The 17,280-nt window shown below is 44.7% G+C and overlaps 1 protein-coding gene across 1 annotated transcript; it reads right to left on the bottom strand.

The window, feature by feature from the left end:
* Positions 1 to 14,464: 14,464 nt before the first annotated feature.
* On the bottom strand, positions 14,465 to 16,879 carry LOC103066338 (uncharacterized). The gene is made up of 2 exons (XM_088128876.1): positions 16,846 to 16,879; positions 14,465 to 15,960 (listed from the first exon to the last, which is right to left on the bottom strand). Exons 1-2 carry the CDS (start codon positions 16,877 to 16,879, stop codon positions 14,465 to 14,467), a joined length of 1,530 nt encoding a protein of 509 aa, XP_087985002.1.
* Between the last annotated feature and the right edge of the window lie 401 nt (positions 16,880 to 17,280).

The raw sequence follows: 17,280 nt of genomic DNA, 5'->3' as shown, positions 1-17,280 counted from the left end.
CTTCCAGGTGTGTGGAACCCTGTCGTTCTGGATTCAGGAAGGTGGCTCAGGAAGGGCAGCCCGTCTGCTGCTACAACTGTCTTCCTTGCGCTGAAGGAACCATCTCCACCATGGAAGGTGGGTGAGACCTGAGGAAAGTGACAGTCCTCAGGAAAGTGCCCCAGCTTGCCCTGAAACCACCCTTAAGGTCACCCCCACCTTGATCTTTTCCATGCAAGGGCTTTTTCAAAGGAATTTGTCACCTTGATACCTTTCGTGTTCATTTCTCTCTAGATTTTTAAGTTAGGCCTTAATGGCCTTTCCAACTCCTGGATGGTGTCTAAGTGGGGTGGGAAGAAAGAAGTCAGGAGTTGGGGCTGAGTCACACTTCCTTCTTGCTCTGGCAGGAAGGTGGTCACTAACTCTTTAGAGCAGGAATGCATGAAGATGCCCCAACTCACCCTGAAACCACCCTCAAGGTCAGCTCCACCTAACTTTTCTTCTATCTCAAGTGTTTTCTGACTTTAGAGAGTTTCCCTTTGTAGACTTCAGAAATTAAGTTTTATGGTTTGATTGGAGAGATTTCATTGGATTTAACATACCAAGTGGCTAGAAAGTTTAGTGAGGCCATGAGAGTGTACCTAGAAGGTAATGGGGCAAGATTACAAACACAATGGGGGCTGAAGGAATAAAGAGGCAGCGTTTTACCAACATAGTATATTCCTAAAAAGGTAGTCTTATGGGGTTCATCAAACTGTACCCTGGTTCCAGACTCTGGGTTCACCTCCAGGGATCTTCTCACTGTCTGTTTTTCCTGGTTAGATGACTTTCAATGAGGGACATTGTAGCTTCGCCCTAAAATTCTCCTTCACTGCTCATTTGTGGAAATCAAATACTCAGCAGATGAAGCCCAGATTCTTTGTGAACAGGGCAGGACAGACATCATCCCTTTCTTATTGCAGACTGATTTTCTTCACATTCAATTATTTAGAACATCCCAATTTCCTAATGCATTTCTTTAAACTATATGATTGATGAGAAACCTTACCCTTGCTTTTCTCAGATGCAGAAAAATGCAAGAAATGCTCAGAAGATCAATATCCAAACATCCATCAAGATCACTGCATACACAAGATTGTAACCTTTCTATCCTATCAAGAAAATGTGGGGATCATCCTGGCTTCTATTACCTTCTTCCTTTCTGTACTCACAGGCTTTGTCTTGGGAATCTTCATTAAATTCCAAGAAACTCCTATAGTCAAAGCCAACAATCGGGACCTCTCTTATATGCTCCTGGTCTCCCTTCTGCTTTCCTTCCTGACCTCCTTCCTCTTCATTGGCCAGCCGAGGAGAGCCACCTGCCTCCTGCGACAAACTGCCTTCAGTATCATTTTCTCACTCGCTGTCTCTGCTGTCTTGGCCAAAACAGTCACAGTAGTGTTAGTGTTCATGGCCACAAAACCAGGGAATAAAGTGCAGAGATGGTTGGGGAAGAGCTTGGCCAACTCCATTGTCCTTTCTTGCTCAGGTGTCCAAGTTGTTATCTGCAGCATCTGGCTGGGCACTTCTCCCCCATTCCCTGAGTCTGACATGAACTCGCAGTCTGGAGAGATCATCCTGAAGTGCAATGAAGGTTCTGTTCCCATGTTTTACGTTGCCCTCAGCTACATGGGCTTCCTGGCTGCCATCTGTTTCTTGGTGGCTTTTCTGGCCAAGAACCTCCCTGGGGCCTTCAATGAAGCCAAGCTGATCACCTTCAGTATGCTGGTCTTCTGCAGTGTTTGGGTGTCCTTTGTACCCACTTATCTGAGCACCAAGGGGAAGTACATGGTGGCTGTGCAGATCTTCTCCATCTTGGCCTCCAGTGCTGGCCTTCTGGCCTTTATTTTTTTCCTCAAATGCTACATTATTTTTCTAAGACCAGATCTGAATACAAAAGAACATTTGATGTCAAAATAAAATAGAAAATGACTCTTAGATATCTGGTTCCCCAAAACATTTCTTAGAAAGTCCACCTAACAGGTTTTGATTCTTAAGGGTTTTTTGAAAAGCAAAACACCAAGTTCTGTTATTTCAAATCATGGTTGAAGTGGCCTATCACATTTTAATCTATATGATTTACCCCTTTCTGTTTCCTGTTCAGTGTATAAAAAAGGTTTGGGTATGATTGGATGCTGCAACCACCCTTAAATTTCACCTACCAGGTCAGAAGACTTATAGCTTCATGCTCCAGAACAATGGGAGAACATATTCAATTTAGACAAGGAATACTTCCTGTATGGGTTAGTTCCAGCTTTACAACAAAGAAAAGTCTTTTTCTCAAGCAGCACAATGCGGTCTTATGCACCACCAAATATGCTAATGAAATGCAATTTGACATCTTGACCCTACAATGAGCAGGAGATGTGGTGGAAATCCTGACCTGGTGCCTGGAGGCCGGGAGGAACCGGATCCAGCAAAACAGTTTATGGTTGAATCCCAGCAAGGCAAAGCTGATGCTCCTCCAGATTTCATGGTATCATGGATGTTTGATCTATAGCTCTTGATGGGGTGGAACTTCTTATGGACTCATGGCCCCTACTGGAACAACTGGTAAAAACTCTGGTTGGGAGAGCTTCAGCAGGTCTGCCAATTGGACCCCTTCCTGAATGGGAGACAGTGAAGGCTCACATCTTGCCATCTCTCAGCCAGACTACTCTAATTGGCTTTATGTGGGACTGCCCTTGAAGTTGACTCAGAAGCTACAGCTCACAGAGAATGTGGCATCCCACTTGCCAACTAGGATGCATTGGTTGCCAGGAGGCTTCTTAGACAATTGAAGGTGTTTCTGATTATGGATGAAGCCATGTGACAGAAGAATAATAGATTCTGAGTTCCCCTACAGAATCTAGGAGGGAGAGGAAGTTCTCAGCAGCAGCCCCTTCCTCCTGGAACAGCTGTCCTCTGAGGGCTCTGATGCCTCTCCATAAAATGGAGACAACAGTCCTGTTCAGGAGGACATGCTGATAGCAAGATCAACTGATTGGGACCCATAGCGTTATGAATTGTTTTTATTACAGTGTTTGATGATTCTTAACTATCTATTATTTTTCTGATTATTTTCTGGATCTTGCTGTGTCCTGTATCTTTATTTTATTTATTATAAGCCCCCTGGAATCACCAGAAGAGTTGCCATAGAAATATTTGTAAGTAAATTAACCAACCAACACCTAAATAAATATTTTTCTCTTTTTAAAGGGAAAGCCCAGTGGCATTTGAAGAACCGGAAGCCAAATTGGTGATCAATCAACTTCCAAGCAAAATCTCTCTTTCTTGGGAGATTTGTTGGGCTTGTAATGACCTCTAAGACAGAAGGTGTTTTCCAATTAAAGGCACCATTTTTGCTGGACCCCATATTTGCCTGCATCACACAGAAGAAATATGCCCAAGGAATGGGAAGCAACTGGTCTTTGATGTCCAGGTGAAGGAGGGAGGGGCAAAGAAGGAGGGGAAGGCCCCTATCTCGGTCATCACTAACCTGACAGAAAAACTGCAAGACCAAAGAGCAAATATGAATATGCATTTTTTAAAAAAGAAAATTGGCTTCAATTGTAGCCTGTTTATATGTTGGATACTCACAACTGAGTTCTGAAATCCTTTGGTTTGTTGTGACTCTGGAGCAGGGTTGCAAATAATAAATCTCAGTCCCATGAAAAAAATCCTTTGGATACCAGCTATAACCATCACTAACTTTAAAAATATAATCCAAACAAAATCAATGACTTGTTCTGCATCTAAAGATGCTACTGCAGCAAAGTCCACTCTATCTTTAGCTACCTCCAATCTATCAATTAATATACATAAATTGATGCTCCTCAATTATTCTTGATAAACCCCAATAGGCAGGAGAGGATTATATGTTATAAAAACCTTTTGCAATGATCCAGCCAATAAATAGTCAAAATCTTAATATCCATATCCATATCCATTTATTACAGCCAGCAGAATTAATAATCAAAATTAGAAGGTGTTGCAGGCTTAAATACCAGAGCTTAACTTGATTGGTGTATGGCGTAAACCTCATTCTCAGGTAAAGAACCATACTTTTATTTCTTACATTCATAGAATAGGGTCTACCCTAGAATATTTTTAGAAAAATTTCCTCGGTGTTACTGAAATACATTTTAGGTTCTTCTATTCATCCTATTTTTATATCTGAATCTGCTCCTATTATATTAACCCTTGTCAGGGGAAAAACCTCGTTAAACACAGGAGACAGACACACCAGAACATAAGTCACTTCAAAGTTCTCAAAGCTTTATTAAATGTTAGTTCAATAAGCAAGTAAAATTCAGCCAATAACATACAAGGTACTTACTTAGACTCCCGTTGCAATGAGGACCAGCATGAGCAAGCGGTCAAGTAAGACAGCTTGGCCGAGTGGCCCCGACCCCCTTGTGGCAATCCTTTTTATCCTCAAAAACCGCAGACCACAGACATGACTCCCAGGATTAGCAACTGATTCATAATGTCCTTGGTGCTCATTTTACCACACTTCCATGTTCCATTGCTCCTGTCACACTCCTTCTATCAGCACTCTATTTTCTGGCTTCCTGTCCATGACTGAAAACTTTAGTCCACATAGCAATTGTATTTATTGCTCTGTAATTTTATTTATTTTATTTATTGCTCTTTTTCCCCTCACACCCTTCAGTTAAAAAGCTTAAGTCACTCTATTGAAGGTGATATTTTAATACTTCCTTGTCATGTAAGGAGGACTTTTCGATTATATTGGAAAATTAACCTTTTATTTTTATGAAATCAATCATGTTTCATCTACTTTACAGACTGTATAGACCCTTGTAAGGTGTGTATGTGAGGTCCTGTTATTGCTTGTAGTTCTAAGGGGAAGCAGAAAAGAATCTTTTGCATCAACAACTGGAAATATGAGTTAAAGATCACATTGTCTTATGCAAAGGACCCTACCAGGCAAGCTTGTAATGCATTGGTACTAAGAAAGATACAGTTGGGGGATTTTTTTTGCTGTTAAGGTAGAACTCTCATTGGGTCAATTATAGGTAAAGTATTGGAAGTCTGTTGAAAAAGCTGGGAAGTTGTTGGCACATTGTTTGGAGCAAGAAAATCAATGGAGCCTATTTTTTGAAATTGTTACTGAGGATGGTCAGACGCTATTGCATTCTGAAGCTATTAATAGCCAGTTTTCTCTTGTTTGTAAGTCATTATTTCGTTTGGACGACAAAGGGGAACAATATGAAGCTGATGAACTCTTGAGTCAGGTGCATATTCAGCTATTATCATTGGATAATATTGATATTCTGAAATCTGGAGGCCTGTCTCTGACTGGTGCATGTGATCTTGATATATGCAGGCTTAAGAGATGTTTCTGCTTCTCATTCTCAAATAATTTGGAAGTGGGGCGGTGGGCTGTTGTTTTTATTGTAAAAGTGGAGGGGAATGGTCAATGATTTGACACAAACATCAGATTCAAGAGAAACATTTCTTGCAAGAGAACATCCAGATGAATGAAGGAGTAAATCCATCGGGTGTGACAGAGGGCCAGAGATGACGGTTTCAGCAGAGAGTCTCAGGTAAAGATGTGCCCACACAGACAGTTTGCATGTGTGTTTCTCTGTGTATGAATAGAATTAATTCTTCAAATCAAATTATAGAACTGGAAGAGGCTGTTTAGGCCATCAGATGTAACCCCTACCAACCAGTGCGAAAAAAAAAATAAAAATCTCTTGACAAATCAATATATTTTTCTTGTATTGTGCCTCTGGTTGGAAAGGAAGCAAATCCTGACCCTCTGGGTGACATGTCTTTAGGTGTTCAGAGAAAACGTTTGAAGGGGATTTGGGGGGGGGGAGGTCAAACCAAGAGCCCTCTCCCAAAGACATCTTCTGATGGAAAACCAAGCATTCCCTTAGTTACACCATATGACCACAAATTGCACAACTCGCCTGTCCTCAACTGAGCCTTCCTGGAGAACAAAACAGTCAGCACATCCATAAGACTTTCAGAAGGCCAAGGAATGCTGAGAGGCTGGAGAAGATCCCAGGAGGAGAACCCGGATGCTGGCAATCAGGAACAGTGGGATCAGCCTCAGAACAGTCACTCTGTGGAAACAAACCATGTTGCTAAAATACTGCTGTTAAGTTCTTTCAACCTCCCAGTGTCTTTGTAGTGAGTGAGAAAGTGATACTGAAGGTTGCTTGTGGGAGAAATCAAGTGCGTGTCCTTGGCTGACCAGCGAAGAGGAAGCGGGTCAAGAAGGAAAGCCGTCTCTCAGTCTAGCTGGGTTTTTGCCCTTCTATGATGTGACAAGGGGTAGGTCTCAGAGGAAGTGTAAATCTGACTTAAATAAAATTTGTTCAGTCGTTAAGTTGTGTCCGTGACCCAATGAACCATATTGCTCCAGGCCTTCCTATCCTTCACTGCCTCCTTGAGTTGGCTCAGTTTCATGCTCATTGCTTCAGTGATGCTATCTAACCATCTCATCCTCTGCCATCCCCTTCTCCTTTTGCCTTCAATCTCTCCCAGCATCAGGGTGTTTTCCAAAGAGTCCTCTCTTCGCATTAGGTGACCAAAGTACCTGAGCTTGAGCTTCAGTATCAATCCTTCCAATGAGCAGTCAGGATTGATTTCCTTTAAGATTGACTGGTTTGACCTCCTAGCAGTCCAGGGGACTCTTAAGAGTCTTCTCCAGCACCACAGTTCAAAGGCACCAATTCTTCAGCGCTCAGCCTTCTTTATGGTCCAGCTCTCACAGCCATACATTACTACTGGAAAAACCATAGCTTTGATTATGCAGATCTTTGTCGGCAAGGTGACGTCTCTGCTTTTTAATATGCTATCTAGGCTTGCCGTAGCTTTCCTCCCAAGGAGCAAGCGTCTTTTAATTTCATGGCTGCAGTCTCCGTCTGCAGTGATCTTGGAGCCCAAATAAATGAAGTCTGTTACTGCTTCCATTTCTACCCCTTCTATTTGCCAGGAATTGATGGGTCCAGATGCCATGATCTTAGTTTTTTTAATGTTGAGTTTCAAGCCAGCTTTCGCACTCTCCTCTTTCATCCTCAAGAGGTTTAGTTCTTCTTCACTTTCTGCCATTAGTGTGGTATCATCTGCATATCTGAGGTTGTTGATGTTTCGCCCTGCAATCTTAATTCCGGCTTGTGATTCTTCCAGCCTGGCATTTCTCATGATGTACTCTGCATATAGGTTAAATAAGCAGGGTGACAGTATTAATTAAGTTCCCTTTCTTCAGGGTTTGCTTTCAAGAGCCAAGTCACATCGCAACACCCATGTGGGTTCAGACAACATGCCCTAAGCCCAAACAGATCCCCCAACCGCAGGGGCTGAGTTCACACAAAGCACAGGGCTTGAAAGCTTAAGAGGATCTCCTGGTTCACTCACCCTCCTAAGATTGTTGAACTGCAGAGGATCCAACTCTAATTCAGCCTGATCAGCACCTGGTGAGAATCCAGGCACAATCTCGGGCACCTCCTTCCTTGCAGGGCTTTTCTTCTTCCCTGCAGGAGATTTGCAAGGCAAACTCTCCTTCCTCCCCAGGGCCTCCTCTGGGTATCTTCCCTGCAAGACTTCCCTGCAGCCTTTTGCCTCCTGCAAAGCTGACTGGGGTAAAGAGAGAGAGGCAGGAAGTAGTGATGTCACTCCCTTCCCACCGCCCTCTGAAAAGCCACCTGTGGCCGTCGCCCTCCAGTGGCCCAACGCTGAAGCGCATGGGGTCTCTCTTTGCAGAGAGAGCCCCCTGGGGAATGCTGTGTGCAATGTAGCACCTCATGGAAAGAGGGGAGAAAGGGGGTTATTTCCATAGGGTCAGGAGGAAGGGGGCTGTGGTGTCCCTCCGATCAGGAAGGCTTCTCCATCCAGCTGTTTTCGACAACTGTAGAACATCGCCAAGCTTCCATTTTTAAGAGAGGTACTGGAGAAAGTTGCGTCCCGGGTACAGGGCAGCAGACAGGAAATGGAATTCAGCATTTTTCTTACTTAAGAGAGCAAAAATAATCCTGTCTTGATTCTGTATCCCATAAAAGAGGTCAGTGGGAAACTCTGACAGGCTTTCAAGATTCTGTCCTTGTGCCCCACAACAACATCGCAGAGCTCCCATAGGCTTTGTGGTATCCAGTTCCTGACCTGGCTTGCCTGAAAAGGCTGACGCTCAGATTCCGGCCGGGATACAGGATGGGAATTGCATTGGTTGCACTTATGGATGACTTATGGAGAGACCAGGATTGGGAGAGTGCAGTCCTCCTAGGTCTCTCAGTGGCCTTCAGTACCCCTGACCGTGGCCGCCTTCTGCAACGTGTCTGAGGGAATGGGGAATGCCCTGCTTTCAAATGGGTCTCCTCCTTCCAGAGGTCTTAATGGTGGAAGTCTTCTCTCTCCTTCAAGCAACCGCCTGCGTGTTTATCCCCGGCTCAGAGGCGAACCTCATGGACTTTCTTTCTAACAATTTGGCGAGGCAGCCAGGAGACCGAGACTAACCAGGTCAGCAAACCAAGTCCAGGCAACTTCACCCGGCTGGCACCAGATCATTTGTCTGGATGATGCTGTCCCGACTCTGCCTGCTTCGACACTGGTAGTAAAAGGAGTTTTGGTTTTGAGCCAAACACTTGCTTGAACCTGAGACTTCATACTTGGTAATTGTCCTTTTTTGCGTCTTGTGCTCAGTGAATGTGTGTGTGTGAGATTCCCTCTTTATGTTTCAATCCACACTGTTGACCACGGCTGTGGGTCTAAAAATTCAGTTCCAGCCGCCCCCAGACTTCCGCGAGTCCTTCTTGGCCAAGGACTGGGAGGTCCTAGAAAGCAGGTGGGGCTGACAAGACCCATGTGCTTCAACAGGTAGCGCAAGGTCGTGCACTTGACTCTATCTGGGCAAATACCGGCCTGCTTGTCTTGACCCTCTCTCAGTCCAGAACCAGGGAGTGAGGAGGAGGGCCAGGAGTTCACGGGGAAGTCTCCGGGTGTAAAGGATACGCCTAAAACCTTGGGGGACACGCATGTCATCGGTTGGGGAAGGTGGGGAATGAGCAGCCCAAGGTCTCCCGACCTACCCCCGGAAAGGATGCCCCTCACCTAGGACGGGGGTTATTACATGTACAGGCGGGGACGAGGAAGAGTTGTGCACGAGGTTTGTGTCTGGGATGGGCTCGGATGACCGACACAGCTGGTAGACAGATCTGGGATCCTGGGCCTTTTCATAGAGCTCTGGGTCAGAGAAGAGGAAATCTCCTCTCCATGTAAAGACCCAGGAGAGCTCCAGTGGTCAGGAAGTGGCAACCTTCAATAGAGTAAGATGGAAGTCTGTGTGGACTGCTTTGAACTGCTGGGAGTGGGTCTCCGTGAAGGCGGAAGGGCTGGGCGAGGTTGCAGAAGAGGGAGCGTGAAGGGGCGAGGTGGTCTTTTGAAAGGCAGCAAAAGACGCACGTGGATGAACACGGATGAAAGAAAAGGACATTGTATGTCGTTAGAGGGTGTGCGAACCCACACCCACATACACACTCCGGCCTAATTATATACATTCCAGATCGCAAGTCCCTCCCCTTTTCCCCATTGGCTAAGGTACTCCGGGTGTACAGTCTCTCTGGCCGCTCTATGATTTCTTGGTCCCTCCCACCTCATCCATTGCAAGTCTATGGTAATTTGCTCAAGGTTTCAGCTAATTGCATTATACTGATAAAGACTGCCCCAGGTTAAATTAGTTTTTATTTACATTGTCCCACACAAGGAGACAACTTCCTCTCCATCTGCCACTATTTGATAACCATAACACTTAACACTACTTCCTTCTCTCTCACACAGCTGCACTCTTAGCATGCTCAAGCTACTATTTCTTTGTCAATAATAACATATTTTGTCCATCTCTCACAGCGAGGTTGCAGAAGAGGGAGGGCGAAGGGGCGAGGTGGTCTTTTGAAGGGCATCAGACGATGCACCATGGACGGAAGCAAAGAAAAGCACATTGTATATGGTAAGAGGGTTTGTGAGGGGTTAGTCTGTTGTGAACGGGGAAGATGAAGGTGGATGTCTGTTTACTGGCAATTCGTTCTGAGGGGCTGATCTCCAGGTGGTGATAGCAGCAAAAGGGGAGTTAATTAATGAAATGGGAGTCAGACTGGGGTCATAAGCTATCAGGCTCGCACTCCCCACCAGAACATGTCAAGGATACACCATTAGACTCGCATTCCTTCACAGGACATGTCAAGGAGCTCTGCGATGAAGCATGCAGACTGCTTAAAGCAGGAAAAGGAGATATAAGCCCAGGCAAAACTTAACATAGCAAAGGCTCCAAGGCCCCCAGGCGTCCCAGATGCAGAAAACCACAGGTCATCATGGACACCTTCACATCTATGGGTTGAAAACGTGTAATGTTATTATGGGATGTTAGTTATTATGTGTGCATGCTCAACTATGTAACCAATCATGTAATCTCTGATATTGATCCTGTTTTTCAAAAGATATATTTTCCTTCCAGTCTATCAGACCTGAAGCTGGGGGGGGGTGGGGGGGAGCTTGCTTCCCCTCTAAGGTAAAAAGGTGATTGCAGGAAATGGGCAATTTAAGTGTTTCTTTTTAGAATAAAGATCTGCATTTCAAAGGTTTTCTTTTGCAAATATTTTTTCTTCCAGCAGCTACAGTTAGGACAAAGTGATCAGTTTTCTGAGGAAGACCTCGGTAACTTCAGAGGAGCAATAGCTCAGAGAAGGGGGAAGGAGGAACATTTTTGCCCTATTTCTGAATTGCTGGGCTGCCCCCAGGAGTGCTTTGCATTTCCACTTTGATCAGCAATCGCCTTCTCTGCTTTGCAACAAGAATCCAGCATTGGCCCTCAAGGGGGTCTTCCTGTGTTTTCCCTTTAAACTAAAGGAGTGATGAGGAAACGTTTACTAGGTTTCATCTTTGTTCCTCAATATGGATATTATGGACAAAATGGAAACGATGTCCAGGACAATATTTGGTAGAGCCTCCATGGACTGGTATGGTCTATCTGAAAACAAGAAAAATGTTTTTTAACAACCTTTGGCTCTGGAGGCCATCCAGATACTCTATCAATTCTTGTGTCAATGTCTGGAGGTTGAGTCACGGCAACTGGACTTTTGTTTTTGTTGAGAGAAAAAGAAAAGAAGTCCAGTTGCCATGACTCAACCTCCAGACTTTTCCACCTGGATGCCTGAGAATCCTATGTCAATGTAGATTCCTTCTCTCCAGCTTCTCAATATCTCATTCTACGAAATTATTAGGAATGAGAAGGTATTAAGGTCTTTAGCAGCTGAAGTATATAATGATCTTTTCATCGAAGTAGAAATGTGATGAGCAGTCCATGTTCTGTCTCAGGGCTGCTGGCATTCACCCACATCCATTCACAGCAGGAGGGCCTGCAATCTGGGGGTGCATTTCTAGAGTTATGCTGACCTCCCATGAGTTGTCTTCCCTGTGGCAGTAAGAATCAGCCAAGCAGCTTCATCTTACACTGCATGATCAGGGAATTAACCCTAACAAGGCTCAAGGAACCCTACAGAGGTGATCCAGTGGATCTGGGACTCGGCCACTCTCTGCCCTGTGAGGCAAAGCCAGTCTCTTGGAGATCTCTTGGGATACTGGCACTGGGCTTTCACAGGGAAGGCCTCCCAAAGCAGCCAGTCCACCTCCTCTCTGGCCACAAATGGTTGAAGGGGAGGAGACCACTATTGGACCAAGCCATCCTGAAGCTCCATCAACGCTTTGTTGACCCCCACCGAGTCTTGCCCAATATCAAAACCTGCCCCAGGAGAGAAGCTTCGCACGCTCCATGTGAGGAAGTCAGGCCCTGATGCTTCCTGCTGGTGGTTGCAATGAGGAAGGTGCAGGAGCACACGGAGACTGCACAGCAACATCAATGTAAATGAAAAACAACAGACTTGGCGCTACTGGGCATAGATGTAAGTGGGGGGGGGTGTGTGCAATGGACCCTGGGCACCAAAGAATGCTTCTCCAGCTAGGCCCAGAGAGACCTGAAGGGAGCCTCACAGCAGGAGAGAGAGTGGCACAACTGATCCTGCGCAAAATCCCCTCCCCTCCTGGGACAAAGGGAACCCCCTGCCCAGAGGAAAGGAAAAGGGGAAAGACAATTCAGGGCCACAGGAGGAAAAGTGTGGCTGAAGGGAGGCACCGGGCATTTGAGAGAAGGCAAAGTATTCTGCCCTGCCAGAAAAAAATGCTTCGCATCTCCAAATATAATATTACCTACAAGAGTGGTGAAGGATTGTCCTTTTCTTCAGTGGACGTCAATAGGAACTCACAAGGAGGATTGCGGTCACCTCAGGAGGAGTCTTCCAAGCTCCTGACTTGGGGCAAGAATCTGCTTAAAGCAAAGGTGCCTGTGCTGGCTGAAAATGCCTGCCTCTTACGCTGACCGCTGCATTCACTGACATTTCGACTGCCAGACTGCCATCGCTGAACAACAGTATAAATATTGGGTCCCCACCTCTGTGCCTCATGACTGGCAAGGGACATTCCCTGTTGACACAAAGCTACTGAATGACTCTAAGATTGGTGACTATTTTGACTTTGTGAGAGAGCGGATACGAACTCAGCAATCTCTAATGATCAAACACAACTCTAAATAGGCTTTTATTCTTGATAGGCCATGTGTCTACCGTAGATACAACAGGCAAGTAAAGCCCCTCAAGTGAAACTCAGGGCATCCTGCGGAGGGCTGGGCGCGCTGATCGTAAGAGAGCTTGCAGGGGTGGACTGACCAATAGAGGAGAATATGTGCGGCTCAGGGTCGAACTGTGGAGTCCTTGGGGCTCTCTGAGCTTGGTCGTCTTCTTGCAAACCTGGCTGAGTTACATCTTCAGTGCTAGCAAGAAACGTTTCCAAGAAAACCACCAACCTCAGAGAGCTCCGAGGACTCCCCAGGGGTGGACTGCCCTGTATTCAACCGCCTGAGCCATTTTCCTTCTCCCTCCTTGAGACATTTGCTCTTTTAATTCGGTTGATAATTCCAAATTGATAGAGGGAAGCATAGAGGAATTCAAAACTTTAGTTGACAACATTGGCTACACTCAGGGCTTCTCTGATTTCTCACGGCTTACCTTCTGGTTACCAAACATTGCCAGGCTGAAGACAACATTCCTGGGAATTATGGGTTTGGTGGTTAGAGGAATATTTGTTTGCCGTTTTGGTCAGGATTTACCCTCCTGCCTGGGGCATTGTAGGGGATGCTCTTCTGTTCTCAGAGCAAGATCAGGACCTTTCCCCAAGGCAGGAACCCCTAACCTTGATGCAGAATGGCCAAAAATATGAATCTCAGTCACAGAAAGATGTATAGCTACAAGATTCCCTAACTGATTGTGCATAAAATATTCTGTTTTTGCACAAAAAGGAAAAGGAGGGATCGTGAGAAGGAAATCAAATCTTCCCCCCCCCCCAGGTCAGCAGGAAGTCAATGCTTCCTGATTGTGTCACCCTACTATCGTTTATCTGAACAGCAATCAAGGGATATGATCAAATTAGAGTAAGAAGGGGCTCACCTAAAAAGATTAAAAACGTAGCAGGAGGATTCCAGAGTCCTCCAGCTCAGAATTAAATAACTAACGACTTGGCTTGAAGGGCCAACATTCATTGAAGCCTTAATCTGATCATAAGATGATTTGTCTGAATTGATCTAGATGCCAATTAGACCATGCCAAGTAAGGGAACCACAGGAAACCCCAGCACAGGAGGGCGCCTGACCTGAGAAGGGTCCCTTCCAAAGATCCTACCAATTTCAACTCTCGGAATCCGGGAATCACCTTTTCGAAGAATTCCTCGAGGGCCGGCATTCCTTCTCACCTTTCCAGGAACAAGAGGGTCTTGTGATGGAATGGTTTGATGAAGGCCGCTCTGGGAGATAAAGCATTTCCTTAGCCCTCAGCAGGAGCGTGGGAAGGTTAGGAAGATGAGACTGGCACCACCCTAAGGAATTCATGGTGTTTTGGCTTCCTGGCGTGGGAAGTTTAGAAACAGTCTGGAGAGATTCTGTCTTGGAGGTGGAAGCTAATAAGTGCAACAGAACTGTATCTGTACTGTCTCGTGGAGTTCTTTGGGCTGAACCTGACAGATCTGCCCTATAAAAGGAACTCCTGGAGAAACCGAGCATGGCTGCCCTACAGCTGATCCTCTTGTGTATCTGGCTCTCAGAAAATCAACTCTCCTCTCTCTGCCTGTGTGTTTATTCCTGGATAGGAGACAAACCATGCCTTCTGGCACTGGGATAAACGTAAACTTAATAAACTTCTCTTATTGGTGTGCAATAGCATTGGCCACCTAAAATAACATTAGGTTAAACAATCCAGTTCATAATTAAAATGGCCCTTTTATTTTCAGTGGTAAATTAATTTCTCTTGGGCTGCTGGTTGTGAGGGTCAGACTCAAAGAAATCTTCTTTTCCCAGGTCAGTGTACACAAATAGAGAATGTATAGATTTAAACAACTAAATCTAGAATTTACATGGATTCTCACCCAAACAGATCTGTATATGTGAATTTAGGTTATTCCTCCTCCTGAAGCTCCTTCCATGCTCCACACATTTATATGGTTTTTCCCCTGTGTGGGTCCTTTTATGAGAAATAAGGTGACTGCTAGTAGTAAAGCTCTTTCCACACTCTGTGCACTTATATGGCTTCTCCCCTGTGTGGATCCTTTTATGGTCAATAAGGTGACTCCTCATTCTGAAGCTCTTTCCACACTCCATACATTTATATGGCTTCTCCCCTGTGTGGATCTTGTTATGATTCATAAGGGATGCAGTTTGAGAGAAGCTCTTTCCACACTCCATGCACTTATATGGCTTCTCCCCTGTGTGAATCCTTTTATGGTCAATAAGGTGACTCCTCATTCTGAAGCTCTTTCCACACTCCATGCATTTATGTGGCTTCTCCCCTGTGTGGATCCTTTTATGACACATAAGGGTTGTATTTTGAGAGAAGCTCTTTCCACACTCCATGCAATTATATGGCTTCTCCCCTGTATGGGTCCTTTTATGAGAAATAAGTTCAGTCGTAGTAGTAAAGCTCTTTCCACACTCAGTGCATTTATAGGGCTTCTCGCCTGTGTGGATTCTTTTATGGGAAGTAAGTGTACCTTTTTGAGTAAAAGTCTTTCCACACTCCAGGCACTTATATGGTTTCTCCCCTGTGTGGATCCTTTTATGGGAAGTAAGTTCACTCCTAGTAGTAAAGCTCTTTCCACATTCCGGGCACTTATATGGTTTCTCCTGTGTGTGGAATCTTTTATGATGGGAAGTAAGTTTAGCATTTTGAGTAAAAGTCTTTCCACACTCCAGGCACTTATATGGTTTCTCCCCTGTGTGGATCCTTTTATGGGTAGTAAGTTCACTCCTAGTAGTAAAGCTCTTTCCACACTCCAGGCACTTATATGGTTTCTCCCCTGTGTGGATTCTTTTATGATGGGAAGTAAGATTATTGTTCCGACGAAAAGTCTTTCCACAGTCCATGCATTTATATGGTTTCTCCCCTGTGTGGGTCCTTTTATGGGAATTCAGATTAGACTGCTGAATAAAAACCTTTCCACACTCCATGCACTTATATGGCTTTTCCCCTGTGTGGATCCTTTTATGAGACGTAAGGGACCCATTTTCACAGGAAAGAGTGAAAGTACAATTGTGGTTTTTTCTGTTGTCTCTGCAGATAGAATCTTCTCCTTTGGTTTGGGTTGGAGAGTGTTCATTTACAACTAATTTGTCTTTTAATAGTCTTACACATTTTCCAGTATACTTTTCCTTTATTTTTCCTTGTTGGGCAAGAAAGCCTTGCATCTCGGCATCCATGGAGGATGAACTTTCCCGATTCCAACTATTTGACTGGCTTCTCTCATGACTTTCCAGTTGCAACTCTAGTTCCTTGTCCATCCTGCCTCCATGCCTGATCACTTCAAATTTTTCACTGGGATCTTTATTCTTGTAGCCATGATCACCTTCAAAGGAAAAGAGAAATGAACATGATAGCAAGGGTGGCAGAAAAGATCAGACTGTAGGAGGTCATATGATTTTCCTTCTGAATTTTTGCCAAATTCCAATATATTGCACATTTGTATCCTTATAATCACATGGTATAGAAATGATAATTTCTATACTCATGAGCCATAAAAGCTTTGAAAACATCTACAGCATCTTGTTTGTTTATAATCCTTATATAGTCAAACCGTACCCAGAATCATCATTGAGTTCAGGACGAATCTGGGGGAACATCCAGGGAGGCATTAGGAGAAAACCTAACATTTATTGAAGGCCGGTCAATAACAGGAAAGACCAGTGAGAACTAAATCAATTTTGAAATTTGTCCTTTTTTCCTACCCAAACTGCCTTCCATTTGCTCTTCATTTTTCTCTGGCCAAAATCAAAAGGTTGCAGAGAAAACAATTCTAGAGCTCTTCTATTAACCCTACACAGCATGTTTGCAATGGAAAAACAGTACCATTTTGCCCTTAACCCCAAGGCTCAGGATAGAAATCAAAAGGAAGACAAGTCATTAACCCAACAGCCTGAATAAATGAGAATCCTTCAGAGGACAGACAGGGAAGCATCTGGGCCCAAAAAGATGAAATCAGTGTGATGGAGTTGAGCATCTCCTCAAGCCAAGGAGTGAGCTTCTCACTGATACCTTTAAAAAGAAATGGAAAAATCCACCAGATGAGAAATGGCAGGGGATGCATCTAAGCAAAGAGCCATTGACATCCTTCCTTCCTTCGAGCAGGAGAAGGCCAGATCTTTTCCTTCCCCCCCTCCAAGAGATGAGCTGATGGTGTCTAACTAGAAAATGTCTTTCCAAACTCTCTGATAGGAGAGAAGCAAACCCTTACCGAGAGAGGCCACGTTGGTATAATTTTCCAGCATGACTTCCCAATGCAGCGCTTTTTGGTGAGGATCCAGCTGAGACTGCTCCTCCTCGGAGAAATACACAGCCACCTCCTTGAAGGACACAAGACCCTCCTGAACAAGGGAAAAAAGAAAAGAACAGAACAGAACAGAACAGAACTGGTCAGGAGGATTTGCAAGATCTGTCCTATTCTTCAGAAATTCCCAAAGCAAAGATATGTACTAAGTTAAATGGCAACCCTTGGTGGGATTCCAAGGTTTAGGTGAGAAAATGGAAAGAGCCAAAAGCTTTTGACTGAAGAAATATTTCCGGCAGGCTTGATCCACTTGATTGCTTCTGCAGGCCTTTCAGTGCCATTCAGTGATAGCAAAACCAATTTCCTTCTGGATCGGTCCATCAAGCGATCCATGCTCCCACC

Source organism: Python bivittatus, unplaced genomic scaffold (assembly GCF_059951505.1).
Source record: "Python bivittatus isolate LINGU-HERP-01145 unplaced genomic scaffold, Pbiv_v1 ctg000820_np1212, whole genome shotgun sequence".
Lineage (NCBI taxonomy): Eukaryota > Metazoa > Chordata > Lepidosauria > Squamata > Pythonidae > Python > Python bivittatus.
Note: the sequence above shows the minus strand (reverse complement) of the source record. Positions and strands in the feature narration are given on the sequence as shown.

Coding starts and splice junctions, on each gene's coding strand:
- LOC103066338 (XM_088128876.1), bottom strand. CDS start 16,879: ATGCTGGAAAATTATACCAACGTGGCCTCTCTCG. Junction 15,961..16,845: donor TACCAACGTGGCCTCTCTCG/GTAAGGGTTTGC, acceptor TTTCCTTTGAAG/GTGATCATGGCTACAAGAAT.